Below are 25,230 nucleotides of genomic sequence, written 5' to 3'. Positions count from 1 at the left end.
ATTAAAAAAAATTGACAAAAATTGCTGGGTTTACCTTTACACGCACTGACGAAACTACCCATGTAGCATCAATGATAGTAACCCATGAGTCAACAAAAAAAATTACAGCTCTATCAGTTGAACTCTAACCGTGGTGGCGAAGACAGTGAAGCTACTTCGTTCAGAAGTGTGCGCATTCAAAGAACCGTACCCCGCGTCGAAAACGGACATCGTGCGGCACTTTGTGGACGCCGGATATGCCCGTTCCAGTATCCACAACATCTTGGCACTATTGGACTACAATCAGAGAATCTAAAGAAAGCCCAGTTCCGGACGGCCGAGGACCCTGAGCGACAAGAAGCTCAAAGGATGCTGAAGAGGGAGATCGAGGGTGCGCTACATCGCTACATCGCCAAACAGTGAAAAAGTACCTGGCGAACATGGACATACTTGTCAGGAAGCGGAAGTCCCGTCCACTGGTCTCGGAGCTGCAGGCAATGGCGCAGCGACTGAATAAGATGGTCAAGTTGATTTTCCCGGCGAATTGCGACGTGGCGGTGGTGATGGACGACGAGCTGACAATCAGAGCCGCTCTTCTTTAGATCCGGACTGGCCGTGAACGGGGAAATTCATAGTACTAGTGACTGCCGGAAGTTGCGTCGTTCATCAAAGACGCGGTGTTCTGGCCGGAATTGGCGTCGGCCATTACTCGAAGCGATCGTTACAGGAGATGGAGCGGCTGAATATCGATGTGGTTCCCGAGTCGGCGAAAGCGCCCAACGTCCCCCAACTGCGACCCATCGAGAATTTCTGAAGCTACTCCAACAATTTTGATGCGAAAACTGAGAAGGAATGGATACATAAAACGAAGAAAGAACACAAAACCAAGCCTACACGCATGTTTTCGTCCGCCATGGGGAATGTTAACTACCGGAAGGCCACTCGCAAGAGTGTAGAATTTAGCTAATATAATTACCTCCCATGGAAAATTCATCAAACTCAATTATCTGTCTTTTTTTTTATCACCATCCGAAAAAAGTCGATTTTTTTAAATGCAAACGTTAGATGGAGGTGTGGAGGAATTGGCCCTTCATCTTAAGTCTTCCTCAAATTTCCCATCAAGGGAATCTTGACACGGATTTGATCTTGGGGAATAGAAAAAAGTCGCATGGGGCTAGATCTGGTGAGTACGGGGCATGTTCGAGCACTGGAATGCCCTTATTGGCTAAAAATGTCTTCACCTACAGCGCGTTATGGGCAGGTGCGTTGTTGTTCGTGTTTTTCGTCACACATGATTTCCGACGCGCACTACAAACTACGTTCCATTCAAACCCCTGCTGCTTGCAAACTACTATAGTGACAAAAACGTGCTTTCGTACGTTTATAGTGGACATTCAAGCTACCGAACGCACTATTCGTTTTCCCCCACCCCTTTAGGGCGCCTTCCAGGCGCGCAGTCTCGTTATTTAATAGCCAAACCTCGTACGTTTGCCAAAAATTTGGATGTTGTTTTCGTAATTATTGATTGTATTCGTTTTTTGTTGTTTTCATAGCTTTGGACTAGAGGGCGCTATATTGTTTTATATTTTTTCTTGAAAGCTAAGAATTGTTTACATAATATATCCAAAAATCAGAGATGTGATTTTTTTCATTTTTATGTTATCAATTTTCAAAGTTAACCGACCGTTAGAAAATCAAATTTAACAACTGGAGGATCGACATACCCAATTGAATTCAATGATTTAGTCTTCTGTAAAAAAACACACCTAGATACGTTCCTGGGCCGCTAAGAAAAAAGCCGTATAACGAATCAATTAATACAATACAAATTCATACAAACTCTATCGAATCGGTTCCAAGATTGTTAAACGAAAAGCCGTATAAAGAGCGGCCGTAAGCGAGGTATGGGTGTATCACATTTGCGAAAAAATTAAATTTTTGTTTTTGTAATTATTGATTGTGTTAGTTTTTCATAGTTTTCTCGGTTAAAGGTAGGGGACGCTATTTTTTTATATATTTTTTTTAAGTTGAAGTTCTTCTACATAACATATCCAAAAATCAAAAATGTATCTTTTTAAGTTTTTGAGTTATGGTTTTTCAAATTTAAATTTCAATTTTTTTATCTGTATTATGTGTATACTGATTTGGCTGGTTCGTCACATTTACTCATTACTATTGTCGTCCTATATATTCATTCCTATGCAACTAGACTAGATCAAGGCGACTAAAATACACTTTTTTCGCAAGTCTAATATTTTTCAAGAAAGACTAGATCATTGGCTTCTATTTCATATGTCGATTATATGAATCGGTTCAGTGGTTCAAACGTTATGATTTTTTCAAACAGACAATTTTGAAAGAAAAGACAAAAAAAATATTTTACGGCTTATCGGTGGACTTTGGAAAATTATAACTTAAAAATGAAAAAAATCACAAATGTAGTGCCAGAAAAAAAAACAAATAACAAATACACTCAATAATTACGAAAAAAAAGTGGCAAAAAGGCATTTTTGGAAAAAAAAAAAAAAAAAAAGACGCAAAAATGGATTTTAGGACCAACAGCTTGTAGTTAACAAAAAAAAATTGTCTGGGCTTCCCAAGTTCGTACAAGTAAATCACGAAGTATTTGCATCGTTCCACGTTACATCTGTAGTTCTCCAAAGAAGCACGTGAGCCGCTTATTTTTATCCTATACATAAACGATCTCGGTCACCCTTTGGTTATCAAGAAAATTATTCTTCGCAGATGATCGGAAAATCTTTCGGGTGATTATGATGATTGGTGCGATGATATGAACGATATATGAACGTAAATATGAAAAATGCAAAGTAATTTATTCCATATGTGACTTAAGTGTGATAGTGAACGATAAGCTGAGATTCAATTAGCATGTTATGTTAACTGCAGCCAAAGCATTCTCCGTAGTGGGATTTGCATCCGTCGCCACACAACATTCTTTACAGATGTATATGCTCTCGAATTTTTATACTGCTCGGTAGTACGGTAGTGTTATGAAATTTGCAGTGCACAAAAGTGGTATGAATCAGCTTAAGCAGTTTTATTGGGATGCGGAATTTTATTGTATGCGGAATTGAGGAGGGTTGTGTCTCGATAACTACTACAGTCGAGACGATGTCGCTTCTTGTAGATAGGGCATAGGAGTCCTTCCAACCAGTCCGAAGGCAATTCTTTCTTTTTAGCTCTCTACAAGCGTTCTTCACCTCACCCAATGTCGGTCCACAATCCACAGCTTGTCCACCATCCTTATTTTCCATCCTGTTCTCATGAACTACTTTGCTTTTCTCGCCATTGAACAGCACTACGAAATGTTGTTTCCAAAACCTGGCCACCTGGGTCTTATCGGCAATCAGGCCCCCCTCCAGTCGTTGCACCTAACAGGAACCGGGTTAGTCCGGCTCCTAATTATGTTGACCACTTTATAGAAGCTTCGCGTGTCGTGCCTCGAAAAGCAATCCTTCACCTTCGCAAGGGCGCGATCGCAGTGTTCACGTTTCTTACGACGAAGAAGTCTCTTTTCGACTGCTCTCGTTATTCCTCCTTAATCTGTCGAGTCACATTTGCTGCTACATTTTTGCTGCCAGAGGACGCATGGCCAGGTTCTCATCATTCGTAACACTCTGACCTCCGCATCAAATCAAACCACAATTGCTGGATGTTCAACCAAACATTCCTTGTCGATCTAGAAATAGATACGTTGGACAACCAAGTCAGAATCTTACACGCAACGAGATAGTGATCCGAGTCGATATGACTCATCGGGTTTACGGCTGTTATTGTAAAATCTCTCCTTGTTTCTTAATACGCATAGACGGTCACTGACGGGCGTCCAGTAACACCCTTCATCTGTTGTCCCTGTTCTAAGAAACCGACATCACGTGAACCCTTAAGGACACCACTGTAGTGGATGTCATACTTGAAAGAAGTGCCCTCTATCGGGTTTCCAGTCGAGAACTCTCGTATGCCAGCACGCTTCTTGGTTGGCCGCAACCTTTATATTCATCTTCCGCCAACTCTTTCACCAGGATGCCCAGGATGCTCGAGTAGAGTCATCACATCCCAAGAGCCAAGTTCCCACCCAGCAAACATTAAGTCGTATGAATAGCTATAAATGGAGGCGATATACATACAACCAAGACACATTTGTATGATATATGATGCAGATAACTAGCATATACACGCAAAAGTGGAGGCGATATACGTATATGCCATATTTTGTACGTATATAAAGCCGTATATAACGATATGCGATGCTTTTTGGACTGATATGCGATTTGATACGACAACGTTACCACTCAATCCATCGATGACATGGAAAATCGTGTTTTTGCATTTTATGCGATTTTAGATATATGTGATCGATATTTTGATTGATATTTTATGCGATTGTGATTTGATACGAAATTATATGTGACTTATCATGTGCAAAGTTATACGATTTAATGTTTGCTGGGCAATCATTGTTCTTTGGTCCATACTGATTATTTCGTTTCGATTTTTTCTCTAGACATCTCGTAGCATTTCACGTGAAACTGTCTACTGATAAATTTATCTATATAAATAAACACGGAAGGGCAAATGTATTGCTAAGCGCAAAATCCAAAGAAGGAATGGTCCAATTTGAGCCGTATTCATTTTGTTGTATATATAGTGGAGAAACAAAAATTGGAAAATTTTCGGAAAACTCTGAAAGAAGGTCGGAAAACTCGAAAAATTGAATTATGTTCGAAAATTACATCATGATAAGCGTTGTAGGTCAATTCGATGTTTGCGCTAACGAAATTGATCTTTGATGAAGGTGGAAATGGATTTTAAGGCCGAAAAACGCACTCCTATATCTTCTATCTATATAAATAAAAATAGAAGGTCAAATATGTTGCTAAGCGCAAAACCCGAAGAAGGAATGGTCCGATTTGAGCTGTCTTTATTTTGTTGTATTCCTCTGCCTGTAGGTCAATGTTATGGTGAGAAAAAGTTTTGAGATTTTTGAAAAGCTTCGAAAGAGTTCCATTGTGACATTGTTGTTAGTCCAATTGGATTTCGCGTTTGCGGAAATAAGCTTCGTGTTCCTTTAGTGTGAAGCGAAAATTATTCTCAGGTGAAAAATGAAAAATAAAGAATGAAAATTTAATTTTCTGTATCAAACATGTGTTCCATGTAACTGAGAAACATGTTATATGCAAGTGAATCAAGAATCTTGAGCGAAAATCATGTCTGAAAATAAATTTATATTATAGTGGTGAGTTTTGGTAGAAGTAAAAGAAAATTTATATTAGGTGTACCGGTAAGTTTCTTCGGCTTTACAACAGATGGCCTAACTTGATTATTATTCCAGTGAGTCAAATTTCAGGACATTCGTTGGAAAGCTACTGTCATTGCGCGCATTTTTCAGTATATGTCAAAAAGTTGAAGCGTAAACAACATAGTTTTCGCCACTTCGAATATATCGAATTTCGTACCAACGAGAGTGTTTTCGCGGGAAGTGTTATTTCATTACTTCAATATAATGAAAAAGCTGCGGAAAGTCATCGCATTTTGGTGGAAGTTTATGGGGACCATGTTCCAACTGAGCGAATATGTCGGACGTGGTTTGTACGGTTTAAAAGTGGTAATTTTGACTTTAAAGACGAAGAACGTTCCGGACCGCCAAAAAAGTTTGAAGATGAAGAATTGAAGGCTTTACTCGATCAAGATCCGTCACAAACGCAACAAGAACTTGCTGAGCACTTGGAGTAGCTCAGCAAACCATAATCTATCGTTTAAAAGCAATGCGAATGATCCGAAAGATAGGACATTGGGTGCCATATGAATTGAAGCCACGAGACGTTAAAAGCACTTTTTCACGTGCGAACAACTGCTCCAACGGAATAAAAGAAATGGTTTTTTGCATCGAATCGTTACTGACTTTGAATATTATATTTGTAACCATTTTTGCAGAGTAAAGCATTATTATTTGAAAAAAAATCGAAGAAACTTACCGGTACTCCTATTAGTAAATGGAAATTGTAAATCAATGGAGAGTTCTGTGATTGAACCTACGAACGTTCGCTCGGTAAGAAAACGTGAATGTTCGGAAGAATTCATTACAAAAAAAATATTTTGTGCGGAACGAAGTTCGCCGGGTCAGCTAGTTTTGAATAAATATTCGAAAATGAAAGACAAGCAAATTGAATGTAATATTCTCTATCATATTTTTACAAAAGTTACGATCTTGTATGGTCTCAAATTTGGCTTCTTCACACGGGATGTTACCGAATCACGCAATTTTGAGATTGGGTGATGTCATTTGATCGCCGAGATCATGCGATTCGATGACAATGGATTATTTTACGTAGGGTTACGGAAACCCTTGAGCAGTTGAAAACCAATATTATGAAAGTGGAGCAATTGTCCTCAGAATTTAGGAAATAAATCTTTTCTGTAATAAAAAATCATCAGTATAACTAAAGTTCGAAAAGTTTCATCCTAATCCTAGCGCATACCTCGCACATATTCTTGTTGGGATGATTCTGATCGGCGCAGGCGTAAAGAGAAAAACAAACAAAAATAAGTCTAGATTTCCCTATCCTCTCGGTATATGGGTGTCTTTTCGAGCAATGGATTAGTTAGTATATTGCACCAATTGTTGTAAAGTAATCTATATCGAAGTGTTGCCAATCTGTGATTGTTCCGAACTGGATATTTAATTCATAACACTTATGTGTTATTCCAAAAGATATTTTTCGTCAAATAAATTAATATCAAAAATAATAGATTAGGTGGATCTTGTTTCAATGGAAATTTCTTGTATTAAGCATCATTATGAAGTTATGAATTTATTACTGCTCCATGAACAACAACAAAAGTGTGCGTGAATATGTTCGTCAAGCATCACAGGTTAGCGCCGTCGAACGGTATCGTATACCTATCCCATAAAATTGATCTAGCTTGGTTTGTTCTTACAGCTCCCCGAGCATTATCGTTCTAATGTGGCGAAACCGGGTTTCGAGGTATATGAGAGACGCAGCTTGAGCTCCATTACGGTGTACCAATTGCACTCCTGACATCACAGGTAAACGGAGCGCATGTGTCTTCGACTAGTCGAATGCTTGGTCGGCTGGTTTACCTAATGCCGAGTACAGCTGACAGGGCACAGAGTTACCTGATGCCGAACATATAAATATAAATGGATTTCCTGACAAAAGCTTATTGCAAGTCTTCCATCGTCGCGATTTTCCGTTGTTCCGCGCATTTTCACAGACGCGTGGTGTGGCAGAGTAGTTCGTGATCAATTGCCCGTGTTTCTGGTGTGCAGATTTCGTTTGTTTTTTTTTGTGAAATGTTTCAAATGTCTTTATGCATTTGGAAAATTACATAGTAAGTGAATAATCTTACATCTTCAAAATGTGTAAAGTGTGGTTATCTTATTGAGAAAAGTGAATATTGTATAATGACAAAATACAGAATGTTAAATTGCTTTGCGCAGTGAGACTCACGAACAATAGTGATTTTAGATCACACGTGTTTTTGCAATGTGATTCTGAAGCGGATCAATTATCGCGCTTACGTGTGCTTGAACAAAAATGCATTTTGAGATTATATTCCGCTTCGCTGATAAAATGGGACACTTCGTCAATAACTATTCATCTGTTGGTGGTAATTAGTATTCGAAAGCATTCCAGAAAACGTGATAAATTTTCCAAACACTTCTTCACAGAAAAGGGCAGCTTTCTTTTATTATAGTTGTTACTTGAATGCTTTGTTCGGACATGTCTCGAAGTTTTATATTGATATCGAATATTAGAACGCTCAATAGATATTGTTTTACGCTATTTCTCGCAACATTTTTCTTCATAACATCGAAGTCACAGTAAAGTTTCATATAATACATTTCCAAGTAAATGCAAACCACTTTAATCACATTTTAAATTTGTTAGATTTTATGTCCCAAAAATGTTCTACATATTACTTATATAGTATTTATATCAACAATCTCTAAAAAAATGGTTTGAATTGTGTGGAACAAATACATTTCTACAGTTTATCATCCAACGTGAGAATGACTTTTTTGTTTGGCTATGGTTAACTATACACGAAAGAATGAACGAACCAGCAAAGTCATTATAATAATGTAATACACAACAGCTTCAAATTAGCAATTGAGAAGGAGAATGATAGTAGCAAAAATGATAAGCTATTGGTGAATATAGTAAGAATAACACGTACCACATCCTGGTACCAAGCCACACTACTATATTTGACTGCGATTATCATCAATAAAACATGTGTTGTTATTCTAATTGATCACGAGAATTTGGGTTGTCTTGAAAAATGTTGTTCTACTTCGCCCTTCTATATTTTTGTGCGTTCCCCGTCACTAGCTCGAGCCTATTAGTCAGAAGTTTGCGGTGTTATGAACAGACAGCTGTTATTCATATTCTAGCTATTATTACCGACCGAAATATGTGCAAAAGAGATCTACGATCAGTTGATCAGTTGAAGAGAAAAAATAGAACGATTAGGAGCTACACCCATAAAATATTTAGAAGCACAGAATGAACGACCGTTGAAATGTTTATCAGTTCAATTGATTCTAAACAGTGATATCTATAATTAAAAAGGTTTTGGAGACATTGGGAAGACTTCGTATCTACTTCTTTCTTTAATGAATGAAAGTTGTGAACATAATTCATCACTTCCAGACTAGTGCTCCCGTATCCAACAACTCTAAAAATCTCTATTTGAAATTCGAAGTCAATAAGTTCTCTAATTATAGTGTGCCTTGGTGCCTTTCTTTTCATTTTGGTTTTTGCCTCATCGCCTGATCTATCAAGATGAACTTTTTCATATATTTGTTCTACCCCGTTAATGGGTCCAGAACAAATGTGGGTTGGCATAAAGAAAACAATTGTATAATTATATTTCTAACACCTATCAGCATTATGCTGAAAACGAGTTAGACTCTGTATTGAACGTGAATAGGCTAAATCAAAACCAGAAGCTGCTTTTTTGAACAGACATTGTAGATCTAGAATGGCTATGTTACATTCAGAGCTGGTGCGATCGAAAGAAGCTGGAAGCAGGGCGTGGTCACGCAAAGCTCGTGTTTTAACCATAAAGTTAATGTTCTCCAAAACCACTGGGTATTCTGTCGTATCCATCAATACCTCATATACAAATAGGGCGTCGGTTTAGATTCCTATAGAAGGGGAGGCATGGGTAAGACGGACAGTAGGGTTAAGATGGACATTATGACATGCTATTCAGTGGCGTCGGCTGCACCCTCCAGGGCGCGCTATTTTAGGGATGCAGAATGAACCGAATTTATATGAAGAAATCGGATAAATATCATTTCTAACGGGGGGTGGGGTACAAATCGACTCTTCCGCACCGGGTGCAACACAGACTCTTCCCTGCGTGCAAATGTTTCTACTTTTCTGACGAAAGGCGGGGGGCAAATCAACTCTTCCGCCTCGGGTGCCAAAGCCACTGATGTTATTCTATAACATTTAAACCACCTTATGATAATGAATACTGATCAAAAGTGGAAAAGGGAAACAAAAACCGAAAATCAAACATAATTTCGCGTGTGGATGTAATTTTTGCCGTTTCGATATTAAGCATATTGAGTGGTTTAATTTCAAAATTCAATCCACTGAGGTTATATTTCGGTTTGTGAGTTAACAGAGAAACGATATTAGGTAAAAAGTAAATTCATTTGTGAACTCGACAGTTATTCTCTAGACAAAACTATCTTCAACAAAGGTGTTACATATGATAGAGCGTTAATTTTTTTAAATCAAAAATAGGGTGACCAAAATTGTCGATGGAATAAAAAATATAGCTTTCTTATCTTTATAGATAGAGGTAAACACAGTTTGACAATGTGTAGTCCCAGTTATTTGAGACATCTTTGTAGAATATAGTTTTTTTTTCTATCTCTTGAAATAACCGATACAGCGCCTTTTTTCTATGTTACATTAGGGTCAGCATGAAAAAAACTGTTTTTCACTCTAACTTTCATATTTGAAATTCTACACGCAAACTGTCTTCGAAAGACTTTTAGAACTTACTAATACGAACATTTTGCGATACAGAACTTGTCAATATCTCAACTTCACTCAAAGTTATTGATATTTCTTCTCAAAAAATACGCTCTCTTCAATTGTTCATCATTATTTCTGGGGGAAACATAAACAAATTTTATTGGCGGCATTTGAAAGAGCATATTTCACTCTACATGATGTGTGATTTTCAAAACTACAGTAAAACCTGTTTTTATGCGGTTTTTTTATTGTGCGGTTTTTTTTGTGCGAATTTTTTTTGTACGATTTTTCTTGTGCGGTTTTCTGTTCTTGTGCGGTTTTTTTTTGGGCGATTTTGTTTTGTGCGGTTTTTGAAAAGAAGCATATTTGACGAAGTTATCGTCCATTTAGTTTTTTTCGATGGTTCATATCCATTTCAGTGCGAAAAAAGCATATTTGCGTCTCAATTATCCACTTCTGAAATCCCCTCCTCTCATCAAATGCTCTATGTTTTTGTATGACATGATTTCTAACAGCAACACGTTTCGATATGCAACTAAAAGCACAAAACAGCCACGCGCAACCGAAGAGGCAAAGTGTCCCATCGCAAAGCAGGGAAACAAAAGGAAATTGAACGGTGATGGGCGTGGAATTGAGTTATTTTCTTGGGGGAAACTTTTTTTATGCGGTCCTTATCTACCGCACAAAAAAAGATTTTTTTAAAATGTGTACCGAACACGATTTTTTAAAGCTGCTGTTGAAGTTTTGCACGTTTTTTTATGCGACTTTTTTGTGCGGTCCCTATCTCCCGCACAAACCGCGTTTTCACCCTTATGGTATTTCTTGATGAATGACGCAAATTACGGCAGGCATTTCGTACTATAAAGTTCCCCGTTCACGGCCAGTCCGGATCTAAAGAAGAGAGGCTTTGACAACCCCTTCTCTCTGATTGTCAACCACAGCAGCACCTTCTTGGGGAACTTGATGTGTGAAATGAACTTAACTTCGGAGCTGACTTCCTTCGTGGGGAAAGTGAAATACGAAGTGCCCTGCCAATCGTTGCCATCCAGGGTGAGATAGGTCTCGTCGTCCATCACCACCGCCACGTCGCGATTCGCCGGGAAAATCGATTTGACCATCTTATTCAGCCACGTCATTACCTACAGCTCCGAAACCAGTGGACGGGACTTCCGCTTCCTGACATGTATGTCCGTGTTCGCCAGGTACTTTTTCACTGTTTGGTAGGTTGCACCGACCTCCCGGCCAGGCGCACGCAACGATGTAGCCACTTTTCCCTCGATCTTTCTCTTCGGCATCCTTTGGAGCTTCTTGTCGCTTAGGGTCATCGGCCGTCCGAAACAAGGCTTTCTTTCGATACTCTGATTGTTGTCCAATAGTGCCAAGATGTTGTAGGTGCCGGAACGGGCGTATCCGGCGTCCACAAAATGCCGCACGATGTCCGTTTCCGATGCGGCGGAGTACCTTTCTTTGAACGCGCACACTTCTGAACGGAGAAGCTTCACTGTTCTCGCCATCACAGTTAGAGTTCGATTAATAGAGCTGTCATATTTTTTACTGCTGACTCATGAGTTACTATAATTGATGCTGCATGGGTGGTTTCGTCAATGCGTGTGAAGGTAAACCTATGAAAAATCGACAATTTTTGTCCATTTTTTTTGTAATGCAAACAATTGATACTTGAAATAAACGCACTAATTCAATATAAGCATTAAGTATTTTTGCACAGAATCTTAAATATAGTAATGAATAACTGTACTTTAAATATAGTAATGTATAACTGGTTCATTTTAAAGAAACGTATGAAATAAAACCTTCTAATCCCTCATCACTCAGTCATTTTTTCTGTTTCTTCGAGCTTTTTTTTCTTTCGTCTATTTGTGTCATATTTGCAGTAAAATGTCTCTTCATATTTGGGCATTTTAATGATACGTCACCATCGGGTATGTCTAATGGCTTATATGGCTTATAGTCAATCGCGCTTCCATTGAGCGGTAAACAATTTACGGAAACTCGGAGTGAAGTGCCGAAAAACGTCAAATGCGACCAATATGCCAATTAAGAGCATTCTCGGGAATGGTATGGTGATTCTTTTTTTATCATGGAATTTGATTGATCTTTTAATTTCAAAGCCTCTGTGTCTGTGACTGTGTCAATTCTGGTTTCCACATAAGAATTTGACAAGCTGTCAATATAGTAACTCTCAGTCTCAGCCTTGATTCGTCACTCTAGCCAACGGGTTCACTTCCATTCCGATAAAATAATGTCGGGAGTAGGATTGGGCGATCTTGGATCGATATATAGAAGATCCATCTTTTCCATTTTGATTTCCGATTTTTTGGATCGATTTTTCGTACTGGGAAAAAAAGCAAAAATCGATCTTTTTCTTCCGATTTTTCAATCTTGAAAAAACTTTTTGTGGATTCATCGATTTTAATCTCGCCAAAGACCACCTAACAAATGTTATAAATATGATGTCAACATTTGGATTGTTTCATCAATCTTGCTGATAAAGTCAGTTTGCTTCTACTATGGTTTACTTGCGTAAGTGCTGACAAGATCAGAACTAGCGGCAGCTACTGAGGGGTGCGACGTGCTGCAACCAGTGGCTCATATGATCACTGAACTGGAAGGTTGTTTTATAGACCTGATGCTAAAACCAAGATTTGTACATCAATAATTTAAATAAAAAATAAGTAAATTGAAAACAGACTTTCGCATTTCCATAGATCGATTCTCTGATAGCTATTCAATCAGTTAATTGATCCCAAAGCCGTTTTGAGAATCAATTCGACAAGATCGCCCAAATCTTGTTTATAAAGATCGCCTAATCCTAGTCATAAATCTAGGAGAAGCCGTTGTGTAAGTTCGGTCATTACAAAACAAGCGTCACAAGTTATATTTACACCAGCACATTTATGAGGCTGGCAGTGAAAATTGTGACGAAATTGGATGATAACATCAGTTCAAGCGGAAACATTGTTTTCTAGAACTGGCGCTACAGCCAAGAATCGCTTTCGATTAAATTCCAGACGTATGGCATGGACGTATTTTATGAGATTGTTGCTTGTTGAGTCTGAACAAATACCAGTTGTTAAGTTTCAATTTTCAATACATTTTTAAATTTAAAAAAAAACATAAATAAATTGTAAACCTTTGGTACCGATTTAATGGATGAATCGATCTCAACGCCGCTTAGAAAATAATTTCGTCAACATCAATCAACAAAATCAACAAAATCTTTTTCTGAAGATCACCAAATTCACCATTTCATGAATATCTTTCATTTTGTACTTTGCTAAAGTACAGATTAACCTATAATTTTGTATTAAACAGAATGCAATTATGTAAATTGCGTAAATTGCGTAAATTGTAAAATCTTCAGACCTCTCATTTAATTGATATCGCAAGAATTTCCAAACGATCAAACATTACCATTATTTCGTCATTTTATTTTTTATTTTTCAAGAATTCCGATTGCATTTGTCAGTGATTTTTAAGATCTGTGTAAGTACATTACATAAATATTTGAAACTGAAATACAAATCTCAACCTTCTAAATCATGTAGCGGAAATGCGGTTAAAATGAACAGGGTTGGTAAAATAAAACAGTGCTCAACCTTCTATAATTCAACTTTAAACCAATTGATACTTCTTCATTAACCTATTCTTAGAACATGTGAAGCTATTTAAGACACCCTGTTATGCATGAAAATGTCAAATGTTAAAAATAATAATTAAAAAAGAAATTTCTCTCACGGTAGCCATTCGGATGTAATTTTGCGCGTATCGTATTCAAGAAATGTCCCGTAAAATTTAAATTATTCGAACTGATATCTTCGACAAATCATCAGTGTGGGCAACTGTTCACAACTGTTCAATGAGAGGTAGACAGATATTTTGTTTAGTTTCAGTGATTAACTCGCATTCGAAACTACTTTGTTATTTGGGGCAAAATGAACCACCACTGGATAACGACTAACGATGTTTTGTTTCCCAAAGCTGATCTTCCTCATCATTCGTTACTTTTCAAGAGGTTCCTTTTGTGGCTTTGACCCTGTAAAAACCAAACCTCAATATGTGAAGCGTTATGTGTTTCTTACTACGTTTTTGTACGTAAATATGAGGATATTCTAATTACTACTTTAGGTGAATAACACCGTGGACAACTTTAGGCGGGGTAGGGGTTACGAAAATGCCCACACTAGTCCACGGTCAGGGGGATGGGGTATGGATAATGTCCATGTGGACACGTTTTTTTTTTTTATCCAAAATACATATTTTTATTAAGGCTCATATGGCGTCAGCCTAACGGGACCGGGAGTTCAATTTTTCTACAATGTTTGCTTACAACTATGTTAGTAATATGTAACCGATTACTCGCGGTTGGCTCGAGGTTAGTATTACAAGTGTTCTCATAATTGGTATGTTGCAGTCTTCGATGCTCTGTACGTGTGCCCGACACGGGATACCTGCTATTGGGATGCAGCTGACCATTAATCAGCAACGCCCCCCTAGTCTGTACCCCATATCTAGCGTGGTGCGTCTTTCTCGACTCGAGGAATCCAGGATAGAATGGTCACTAGCCGGCGCAATCATCAGCTCGTGTAGAGTTGTCATAAGCGGTACAACCTCTGGCTCTTGTTGAATGATCAGTGGACTGCACAACCTTTGGCCCGTGTATCTGTAAAGAGTGTGTGTATGTATTGCCGCGACTAAGTAAAAGTTTATCGTTTGGATAGGAGGGATATGAAACGGGGACACAACGAAGGAAACATCATTAAACGTTGACATCGGCGTTTCTAAGGAACAGGTATAGATGAAGCAGAAGATCAGGATCACGGCTACCTAAGATATCCCGGACGGGGATATCCGATTGTCTGCCTTGTGCTCTCAGTACTCTAGAGAGCTGAGAGCGAGCAGCACACTTTTGCCTTTCAAAAAGTGTGCCTTCTGAAGCGCCCACCTTAGCTAGCGAGTCCGCTTTCTCATTCCCCGGTATCGAGCAATGAGAGGGAACCCATGCTAAGGTAATCTTGAATAATTTTTCGACCAAAACACTCAATAGTTGTCTTATTCTTGTTAGGAAATAAGATGAGCATTTATCAACTTTCATTGAGCGGATTGCCTCTATTGAGCTGAGACTGTCTGAAAAAATAAAATAGTGGTCGATGGGCAATGTTTCAATGATCCCTAATGCGTAATATATCGCACCCAGTTCAGCGACATACACGGAACAAGGATCTTTGAGTTTGAAAGAGGCACTGGAATTTTCATTGAAGATGCCGAAGCCAGTGGACCCGTTTATGAATGAACCGTCAGTAAAGAACATTTTATCAGATCTAACTTTCCCATATTCTGCCGAAAATATCGGCGGAATATAATCGGAGCGTAGATGATCTGGGATTCCATGGATTTTTTGTCGCATGGACAGATCAAAAATGACAGAGGAATTGCAAAAGTATGGGAAGCAAACTTGGTTGGAGATGCCTGGTGAAGGGTGCACGTCGTGGGTAAGGTACTCATGGTATAGAGACATAAAACTTGACTGAGGAATCAGTTGGAGTAGATTTTCGAAGTTATCAATCACCAATGGATTCATGATCTTGCAACGGATGAGAAATCTGTAGGATAATTCTGTGAACCGAAGAGTAAGCGGGGGTACTCCTGCCAAAACTTCGAGACTCGTCGTATGTGTCGAATGCAAACACCCCATGGCTATACGCAAGCAACGATATTGTATTCTCTCCAGCTTGAGAATATGAATCCTGGCAGCTGATCGGAAGCAAAAACTGCCATATTCTAACACTGATAATATCGTTGTTTTGTACAACTGAATGAGGTCTCCTGGATGGGCACCCCACCATGTTCCGGTAATTGTTTGGAGAAAATTGATTCTTTGCTGGCATTTCTGTTTCAAATACGCAATGTGTCTCCCCCAGGTACACTTAGAATCAAAATATACACCCAGGTATTTGAAAAACATAGAGTGTTGGATCGTTTTGCCGGATAGGTGAAGCTGGAATTGGGCGGGTTCGTGCTTCCTAGAAAAAACGACCATTTCAGTTTTCTCCGTAGAGAATTCGATACCCAGCTTGAGGGCCCACGTGAACAGATTTTTCAGGGTATCTTGCAACGACTTTTGCAGAACGACGGGATTAGTACCCGTGATGGAAATAACTCCATCGTCTGCAAGTTGTCTCAACGTGCAGTCTCTAGTTAGACAATCATCCATATCATTGACGTAAAAACTGTACAAGAGGGGGCTTAGGCAGGAGCCTTGTGGTAGGCCCATAAAACTGTAACGAGAAGATTTAGAGCTGCCATGAGAGAAAATCATGTGCTTTTCTGACAGTAAATTGTACAGGAAATTATTGAGAATTGGTGAAAGTCCACGATTATGAAGCTTCTCTGAGAGAATTTCCATGGAAACTGAATCAAATGCCCCTTTGATATCGAGAAAAACGGAAGCCATTTGTTCTTTGCGAGCAAATGCGATTTGGATTTCAGAAGATAGCAGCGCGAGACAATCATTTGTCCCTTTACCTCGGCGGAAGCCAAACTGCGTATTTGACAGCAAATTGTTCGTTTCGACCCACTTGTCCAAACGAAGTAGAATCATTTTCTCTAACAATTTACGAATACAGGATAACATTGAAATCGGCCTATACGAGTTGTGATCGCTAGCCGGCTTGTTGGGTTTTCGTATGGCTATCACTCTCACTTGTCTCCAGTCATGCGGGACAATATTCAGCTCCAGAAACTTGTTGAACAAGTTCAGCAAACGCTGTTTTGCCAAGTCGGGAAGATTCTTCAACAAGTTGAATTTAATCTTGTCCGACCCCGGAGCTGAATTGTTACATGAGAGAAGGGCAATTGAGAATTCCACCATCGAAAAATTCTCATAATCGCTTTGAAGTGGAATGTCGCGTACGACGTTTTGTGCAGGAACGATGTCGGGGCAAACCTTCCTTGCAAAGTTAAAAATCCAACGGTCAGAGTATTCCTCACTTTCGTTTGTATGGTTCCAGCCACGCATTTTCCTAGCCGTGTTCCAAAGAGTGCTCATAGCGGTCTCCCTTGACAAACCATTGACGAACTTCCGCCAATATCCACGCTTTTTTGCTTTAATCAAACCTTTTAGTTTGGCTTCTAGAGCTTGGTACTTTAGAAACCATTCCACTAATCCAGTTTTCCTGAATTTTTTGAAAGCGGATGATTTTTCAGGTAGACCTTTGAACACTCCCTGTCCCACCAAAGTGATGGAGGGCGACGTCGGAAAGTGGTAGCCGGTACACGTTTCTTTTGAGCTTGAAGTGCGCTTTCGTAAATCAAACTCGATATAAAGTTATACTCTTCGAGTGGAGGAAGTTCATGCATTGAAACAATTGCTTCAGATATTATTTCCGCAAATTTTCTCCAGTCAATATTCTTCGTGAGGTCATACGACTCACGAAAGCTTGATTCATTAGCGATCGATAAAATTATTGGTAGGTGATCACTACCGTGGGGATCTTGGATTACCTTCCACATGCAATCCAGGGATAACGAAGAAGAGCATAGAGATATGTCTAGCATGCTTGCCCGTGCAGGAGGGTTGGCTATTCTGGTTGCTTCCCCAGTATTCAAAACTGTCAATTTGAAGTTGTCGCACAGATCATAAATCAAAGTGGCACGGTTGTCATCGTAGAGTGATCCCCATGCTGTTCCATGGGAGTTGAAATCACCTAAGATTAACCGTGGCTCCGGCATTGCCTCGATAGTATCAAAGAACTGATGGCGACCTACCGTAGTTCTGGGAGGGATATATATCGAAGCAATGCAGAGGTCTTTGCCATTGATTTGTGTCTGGCAAGCAACAACTTCAATGCCTGTCATCGATGGGAGAGTGACTCTATAGAAGGAGTGACATTTTTTAATCCCCAATAGTACGCCACCAAACGAGTCATTTCGATCGAGACGAATAATGTTGAAATCGTGGAAATTCAGCTCATCGGTTGAAGAAAGCCATGTTTCACAGAGAGAAAATACATCACAGTTAGAGCTGTGAACTAAAAATTTAAACTGATCTAGTTTAGGAATGATGCTTCTGCAATTCCACTGTATTACAGTGGTCAAATCCTTGACCTCTTGCCCTGAATCAGGCATCGAGGGAAATGAACGCTGCCAAAAAACCACATTTTTCTTTCAAAAATGTTCTCACAATCGGAAGCAAACATAATACTATGCTTTTAAGAGGGTCGTTTATATTTAAAGCATTTAAAATGTTGTCCACCAGGTCAGAAAGCGCAAGCAAGCCAGATTGTGGCTGTTGCCTCGACCGCGAAAAAGGAGCAGACGTGTTGGGTGCTGCTCCGGGAAGTGCTGAGGACCCCTGGTGCGTAGAAGAACCGCTTGAACCAGGAGGTACTTGCTTCGGTCTATTCTCAGCACGTTCGATTCGAGTTTTCATTCCAACTTGGGAAGTTTCGGTTTTCTTTCTGGGGAGTGATGGAAAAGAAGTAATTTTTCTTTTCCTGATGGCTCCCTGCGATGTACCGGAACTTCCTGCATTGGGAGCGTCAGCAACAGGCTCGTCGTTCTGCAGAATGGAGTAGGGATTGTCCTGAGTCGTTGGAACGGGACTCTTAAGCATTTCTGCATAAGTCCGCTTGGAACGTTCTTTTAAGGAACGCTTGATTTTTTCCCCTCGTTGTATGTACACCGGGCATTGAGTAAGATCATGAGGAGTCCCGCCGCAATGAAGACACTTGCGCTCTTTCGGGCAAGTATTCTCATCATGGCTCTCTCCACAATCTGCGCAACGTTTTTTGTTGCAACAATAGGCGGCCGTGTGACCGAGTTGCATACATTTGTTGCATTTCATTACCCGGGGTACAAACAACCAAACAGGTAAACGAAGTGCACCTATTGCAACGTAGTTTGGAAGGGCGGAACCCTCAAATGTCACACGAAAAGAGTTTGTCCGATTGAGAACTCTTTTGTCATTTTTAAGTGACACAGATTTCAGTCGATCGCATGCAAGAATCTTCACACTTTTAAGTGAAGAGTTCTTGAAGCGACCGACACCATCGAGTATCTCTTTTCGAGTCAAACCCTTTTCGTTTATTACACCGTCTATTTCAACGTTGCAACAGGGTACGTATACACGATACTCAATCGCAAAGAGGTCGCAGGGCGTTATTTTGTTCGCTTGGGTCCTGCTTGAGACGACAACTCGTAGTTTGTCTGGCCCCATCCGTGTAATCTCGGTAACTTCGGAAAATTTCTGTGTCAACTCTTTTGAGATGCGAATGACGTTAAGAGGTTTGGATTTTCGTCTAAAGTATACGATAAATGGGCCTTTGGCGCCATCAGGGTATTCTTTTAGACGAAAATCCTGCTTCTCGTCTTTTTCCTCATCTTCAGAGCTTTCTATTTCGTACACAGAATTTTCCTCCTCATCTTCTGTTTCATCCTCCTGCTCTTCAGGAGGAGGTTCGATATCTGAGATATTCTTTGGCGTGGGTGGGGGATCCTCCCCGCCAATGTGGACACGTTAAATACATAATTTGTAAAAAAAATCACATCTCTATTTAACAATAAATAAAATAATTCTGCATTTCCGAGAAATTTATCGGTATTTATCAAGGTTGAGCTGTCTGATAGTGCTTCCCGTTCGAAAATCCATATTTTTTTTCAAATCGTTGTTAAAATGTGTATTCTGATAGTAACGTACATCAACCGAGAGCGACCGATTTATTTTCATTAGTTTAAGAGGATAACGATGAAATGACAGGATGAAGACTCTGTAAAAGCATGTTAGAACTATGTAATATTGAAAATACAAGACATTGTTTTCCTAGATGGGGTTTTCGGTTCAACTTCCGCTCTTGATGAAAAAACCGTTTCGCTTTCAAGCTGTATATAATCTGACTGTATATAATCGAGTCCACAATTGTATATAATCGCATATAACCGAGTCTGTATATAATCGAGTTCGACCAGTATTAGGAACTGACTAACGCCTATTAGTTTGAGCAAAAACACACCATTTTAATATTTTGAACAGCGTGATGATATCCATATCGAATTTTTATACCACTATTGTTTCGCTTCACCTTTTCTTCGATGATTTCGACTAACTCAATTCCACTAACGAAGTCCTTGATTTCATTGTTTGATTTTTTCCAAAACTTAAGCAACTCAATCAGTTTACGTCAGTTTATGCTACAAAATGTCCGAGTTAAGAGTTGTCCACGTGGACAACAGGGGAAGGGGTATAAGAAATGTCCACGTTTGTCCACGGAGGGGGAGGGGGGTGTCTAAAATAGTGCTTCTTCTGTCCACGTGGTATGTGGACAGCCCCTTATTAGTTTTAGCCCAGCATCGCAATTTTTCGATACCAGAAATGATTTTTCACGACACTCACTGCTTTCAGTGAGTCAGTGAGCGATGAGCGATATTAAAATTAGTCACACCATCATTCCACATTCCATTTATTCGGTGGAATACAACTTCAAACAACAATAAACATTACAAATCGGGTTCAAGTGACGAACCATTGAGAATACCGTAATGGTCTAACCCATAGTATTTTCGAATGGAAACGTGAGATGGTACAATGGCACCCAAAACACTCGGCGATGTGCAGACTTGATATGTAAACAGTACTGACCCTGAATTAAGGAACAGAGTTATCACTGGTGACTTTTGGTGACGGTATTCTCCCTATACGATTCAATGAATAAGCCGAAAAGACGCACTTTCATCATGATAGTACACTCTCATAGCGCTGATTATAGGACAATTTTCCCCTTAGAGTCCCCTTAGTCGCCGGACTTTTTATTAATTGCCTAAAATCAAAAGGGTAGTTAAAATGCAACATTTCTGAGCATCCACAATCAAACAAGTTGGAAGGACATAAAAAATCCAGTGTCGCTTCGGCCAATGGATATACCAATGAAAGATTTGTCTGCATGCCAAAAGCGGTCACATTGAAGTAGCGCAAAAAGTCAAATAGAAGTTTTCCTCGAGGCAATTTCATTATTGAATGCTGTGGTCTCATCGTCGACGAAAATTTGATGCTTGGGTAAATATCTGGATCTGGTCATGGACTAACCGGCAGAATGACAGCCAGCCTGCCATTCCAACGCGTAACTAGCACATATGAAAATAATGTGATTACCCTAATTGACTGCTGCACCTCACGTTGAAAAAAACCTAAGGATTAAAATCTGCAGAGCATCAACTCTTGCCTCGTGCATAAAGGGGCACCCACTCTCGCAACTTTCTTCGTTTTCTTCTCTTATTTACAGTGGATACGACTAGACTCGTGCGAAATAGGATGAAATATATTATTTGATTGTATACTCTCCCCACCAGATGCTCAGTCGGATAGAATCTGATGCGAAACTTGAGCAAAAAAAATGTTTAAAATCATCCTTGTCTGAAGATTCTGTTACATCGTGTAATCTATGCCCACCACTTTCTTCTCCTTCATCGCGTGGATCATTATGATATATCACGCCTCTGTTGCTTCTGTTTTATTAATAAAAACTGGTCACGATAAAACTCGGAGAAACGGAAAAAACACAAAGCAGCATATAACATAGTACTTGGATACTTTCATTGGAGCCAAATTTTTCTTTGAACTAAACTGATTATGCCAACGTGTTTCTTTTGATGTCTAATAAAAGTCTTTTTCTTTTCTTTCGCAGGTAAAACAAGACGATAGGCACTTCATAGGCTACCAGTTTGATTGAATTTATTTGTTCATCTGTGTTCGTGATAAACAGATCATCGTCGTCGTATCTTTTTCGCATCGCTCAAGAAAACGATATAATATTGTTGTTTTTCATAAAAAAATATCATAATCGTTCAGTTCAAGTGATTTAATCTCATTACACACCACTGCATCACAACCAAACACAATGGAGATTCAGTATCAGAATCACGACATCTCACATCTCAGCAGGTTTAGTGTCAGGAAAAGTGAAAATGAACGTCTGTTGGATGATGCATGCACGATGGCAAGTATACAAGAGCGGATCCAAAAATCGTGGTGGCGGTTGGGTTTCAAATTTTAGCGCTAATTTTTCTATGATTTTCTATGATAACATACTGAAGGGTGATGGTTGTATAAGATGTATGGGTATCGGAGATTTAACTTGTTTTTCAAAAAAAAAAAAAAGAAGAAAGGTAAACCTGGAGGCTCAAACTGGGGATATTGTTCATGGTCTTAATACTGTTTCAACCTATTCCATGCAATTTTGGTTTCGACGTTCACGTATTTTTTGTGTTTGCACTACGATAATAACGTCAAGCAAAGACGTCCATGGGTTGTCCCTAAAATGGAAATGGTCACCCTAATGAAAAATCAACTTTTTCCTATTTTTTCCAAAAATGACTTTTTTCAAAAATTCATAACATTCGAACTACTGGGCCGATTCAGATGATCGACATATCAAATTGAAGCCAATCAGCTGGTTTGTTGAATAAATACTGCATTTGCGGAAAATTTAAATTCTGTTTCCGTTATTACTGATTGCATTTGTTTTTTTTTATTGTTTTCATAGTCTCGGAACCAAGGGCGCTATATTTTTTCATTTTTTTTTTTGAATGAATGGAGAATGTTAGCCCGAAAACTCTCAAATATCAAGAATGCAACGATCTGTCAAACTTTGTTATCTAAAATCTTTCGGTTGAACGAATTATTTTGCCAGGATGATATGTTGTAATTCCATTTTCATGTTAAGATTTGACATATTACCCTATATTGTTACCCACATACCACAGAAGATCATTCACTCACCTCGAATAACTGAAAGGTATTTTCTCAAGTGATAACAAACAGCGACAAGGATTGGTTGGAACCGACTCCGACAAGCATGACGCATGATAAATTTTAAAATTCTTGTTCATCAACGTTTTAACCGACAAACCACATTCACTCTTGCGTTTGGGTTTGTTTTTGCTTTTGCGGCAAATCGAGTTTATCTGAAGAAGTCCACACGCAGGCCGGTTCCCGGAACACGTGATTCAATTTGCTTTTATGAAATGGGGATTTTTATCCTTAATGATAATCTTCGTGCTGGTCCATTATTGTAATTATTGAACAGCCTCTTTTTTCAACTTGCGCATATAACCCTTGTCTTCTGTTTGTAGTTGTATGTTCTCCGCACATGCCGATGAATCGGTGTGCTTGATCCGGAACACAAAAGTTAAATGATGATAGATTGACTAATCCAATGCAATTGATCCGATGAAAAAAATTAATACACATTTTTTACTTCCAATAGCAATAACATTCATATGGGTGTGGTGATGGATAGACATTTCATGTTTCAGCGAACTCAAAAAATGTAGATAGTAACTACAGACCAGTTTATGCATGACTTTTGCTATTTTAAATATGAATAAACTAACGTAACCCATTTAAAGCATGACAAAGACAAAGACAAAGAATTTGCGATATTGAAAAAGATTATTTAATTTTCATCCTTACAGCTCTCAGAATTGCTACCACCGTTTGGTTGTATGGCTTCGAAGATGTCAACGGTTGGCAAGATTGCAGAAGGGACGGAAATGCCAAGCCCCATTAAGGATTCCACCCATTCCGAGGAGGTTGACACGAACATCTCAATTGAGTTAATTAAAGAAGACGACGCCGAAGAAGTTCTGAAATTGCTGAAAAAGTTTTTCTTCAAGGTGAGATAAAAAAAGGGAGCAAGCTTATCCGTTCGTTGCGTTGTATTTTGCTCCATTCCTCGTCGTTAGTTATCTGTACACATACACCTTTGAACAAGCTGATGCTCGTTAGCAATCTCGTCGTAACCACCGACCATGTTTTATGTGTATAAGGAATGTACGAGGGAAAAGCGACATAAAAAGTGCCTCTGCTGAGCTTGGTGGCTGGTTTGGCGAAGCTGCAGATTTTCCCAGGAGGTAAAAGTGTGGGAAGCGAAACGTTTAATGAATAATTCATGAGTATGTATCAAATTATGCATGCTCAAGAGATTAAATGGGGAATAAATTTAATGCTCTGATAGCAAATCTCGGTGAGAATTTCAAATCTCATCCCTTCCAGGAAAATGCCTTTACTCGCTTGGGTTTGATTTTGTGGAAATCCAGAAAAAAATGAGTTATGATTGTGGTTAGAAAAATAACCATTCCATTCACAAAATTCCAATGTCATATGCATTTTCGAAGTTTGCAATTTCAACGACAACAATGCTAAAGAATATAGTTTTAGTAATGCTATTGATATACAGATTGTGAATTATCTCAAATGTCTCTTAACTACTAAATTTAACATTTTTAATAATGCGTGACAAAAAAATAGGACATATTATAGACTATAGTTTCTGTAAATTACCAAGTCGTAGATATTGGATTGAAAGATTCGACAGCTTATTGCATTTGAGTGTATCTAACGGAAATGAGAGTTCGACTATCTTTCATCCTCGAGTCTGGCGGTGGGTTAATGAGCATATAAAAACCTTTTCATTTGTCCTACCATAGTTCAGCACCACTCACATTGAGTTAATGATGGAATCGGTTTTTTAGCAAGAACTAAAATGCGATTAATTTTACAACTAACCATATTGTGAAGTTATGTTTGCTTACATTTGCTAAGCTAAAAATGGTGCGAGAAGCAAATAAAGAACAAGGACATAAGCTGTTGACATGCCTCGATTATGTCGACAACAGAGAGATTTTTCTCGTATCAGCTGCGAACCGATGGATGCCTTACGTAGAAACTCCATGAAGTATTTATCCAGTTGCTATCTGGAATCATATCCATCGGTTTGGTTGAAGTATCATTGGGGGATTTTCTAAAACAATCTATATATATAAAAATCTCGTGTCACGGTGTTTGTTGTCGAATTACTCCGAAACGGTTCGACCGATTTTGATGAAATCTATATACAGGTCGGACTCGATTATATATAGTCGACCATTTTTTTTCAACAATTATTTTAATATCCTATACATAATCGAATCTCAAGAAAACAATTTTTTCATTAATGTATGAATGTCAAACATTAATAGAATAATAGCTTTTTTGTGATTCGATTATGTATTGGATTCGAAAATTAACGTTGAAAGTGAAATTGCGATTATATATAATCGAGTCCGACCTGTATATAAAAATGGATTTCTGTCTGTCTGTCTGTCTGATTCTTATGGACTCGGAAACTACTGAACCGATCGACATGAAAATTGGTAT

The 25,230-nt window shown here is 38.9% G+C and overlaps 1 protein-coding gene across 3 annotated transcripts in view; it reads left to right on the top strand.

Moving 5' to 3' along the window:
* Window positions 1–25,230, top strand: part of LOC129775565 (arylalkylamine N-acetyltransferase 1) — an 84,800-nt gene that overhangs the window by 51,249 nt on the left and 8,321 nt on the right. Inside the window, exons 1-3 of one of the 3 annotated variants that reach the window (XM_055780442.1) lie at window positions 7,147–7,353; window positions 21,719–22,030; window positions 23,508–23,708. In XM_055780442.1, coding sequence (XP_055636417.1) covers window positions 21,932–22,030; window positions 23,508–23,708 — 300 coding nt within the window. In that variant the 5' untranslated portion in view covers window positions 7,147–7,353; window positions 21,719–21,931. Of the gene's footprint in view, window positions 1–7,146; window positions 7,354–21,718; window positions 22,031–23,507; window positions 23,709–25,230 lie in introns of those variants that run through there. The other 2 variants (XM_055780443.1, XM_055780444.1) reach the window with 2 other exon arrangements.

This window comes from Toxorhynchites rutilus, chromosome 3 (assembly GCF_029784135.1).
Source record: "Toxorhynchites rutilus septentrionalis strain SRP chromosome 3, ASM2978413v1, whole genome shotgun sequence".
In the NCBI taxonomy this organism is placed as follows: domain Eukaryota; kingdom Metazoa; phylum Arthropoda; class Insecta; order Diptera; family Culicidae; genus Toxorhynchites; species Toxorhynchites rutilus.
The sequence above is the reverse complement of the archived record's forward strand: the minus strand, read 5'-3'. Positions and strand labels throughout refer to the sequence as shown.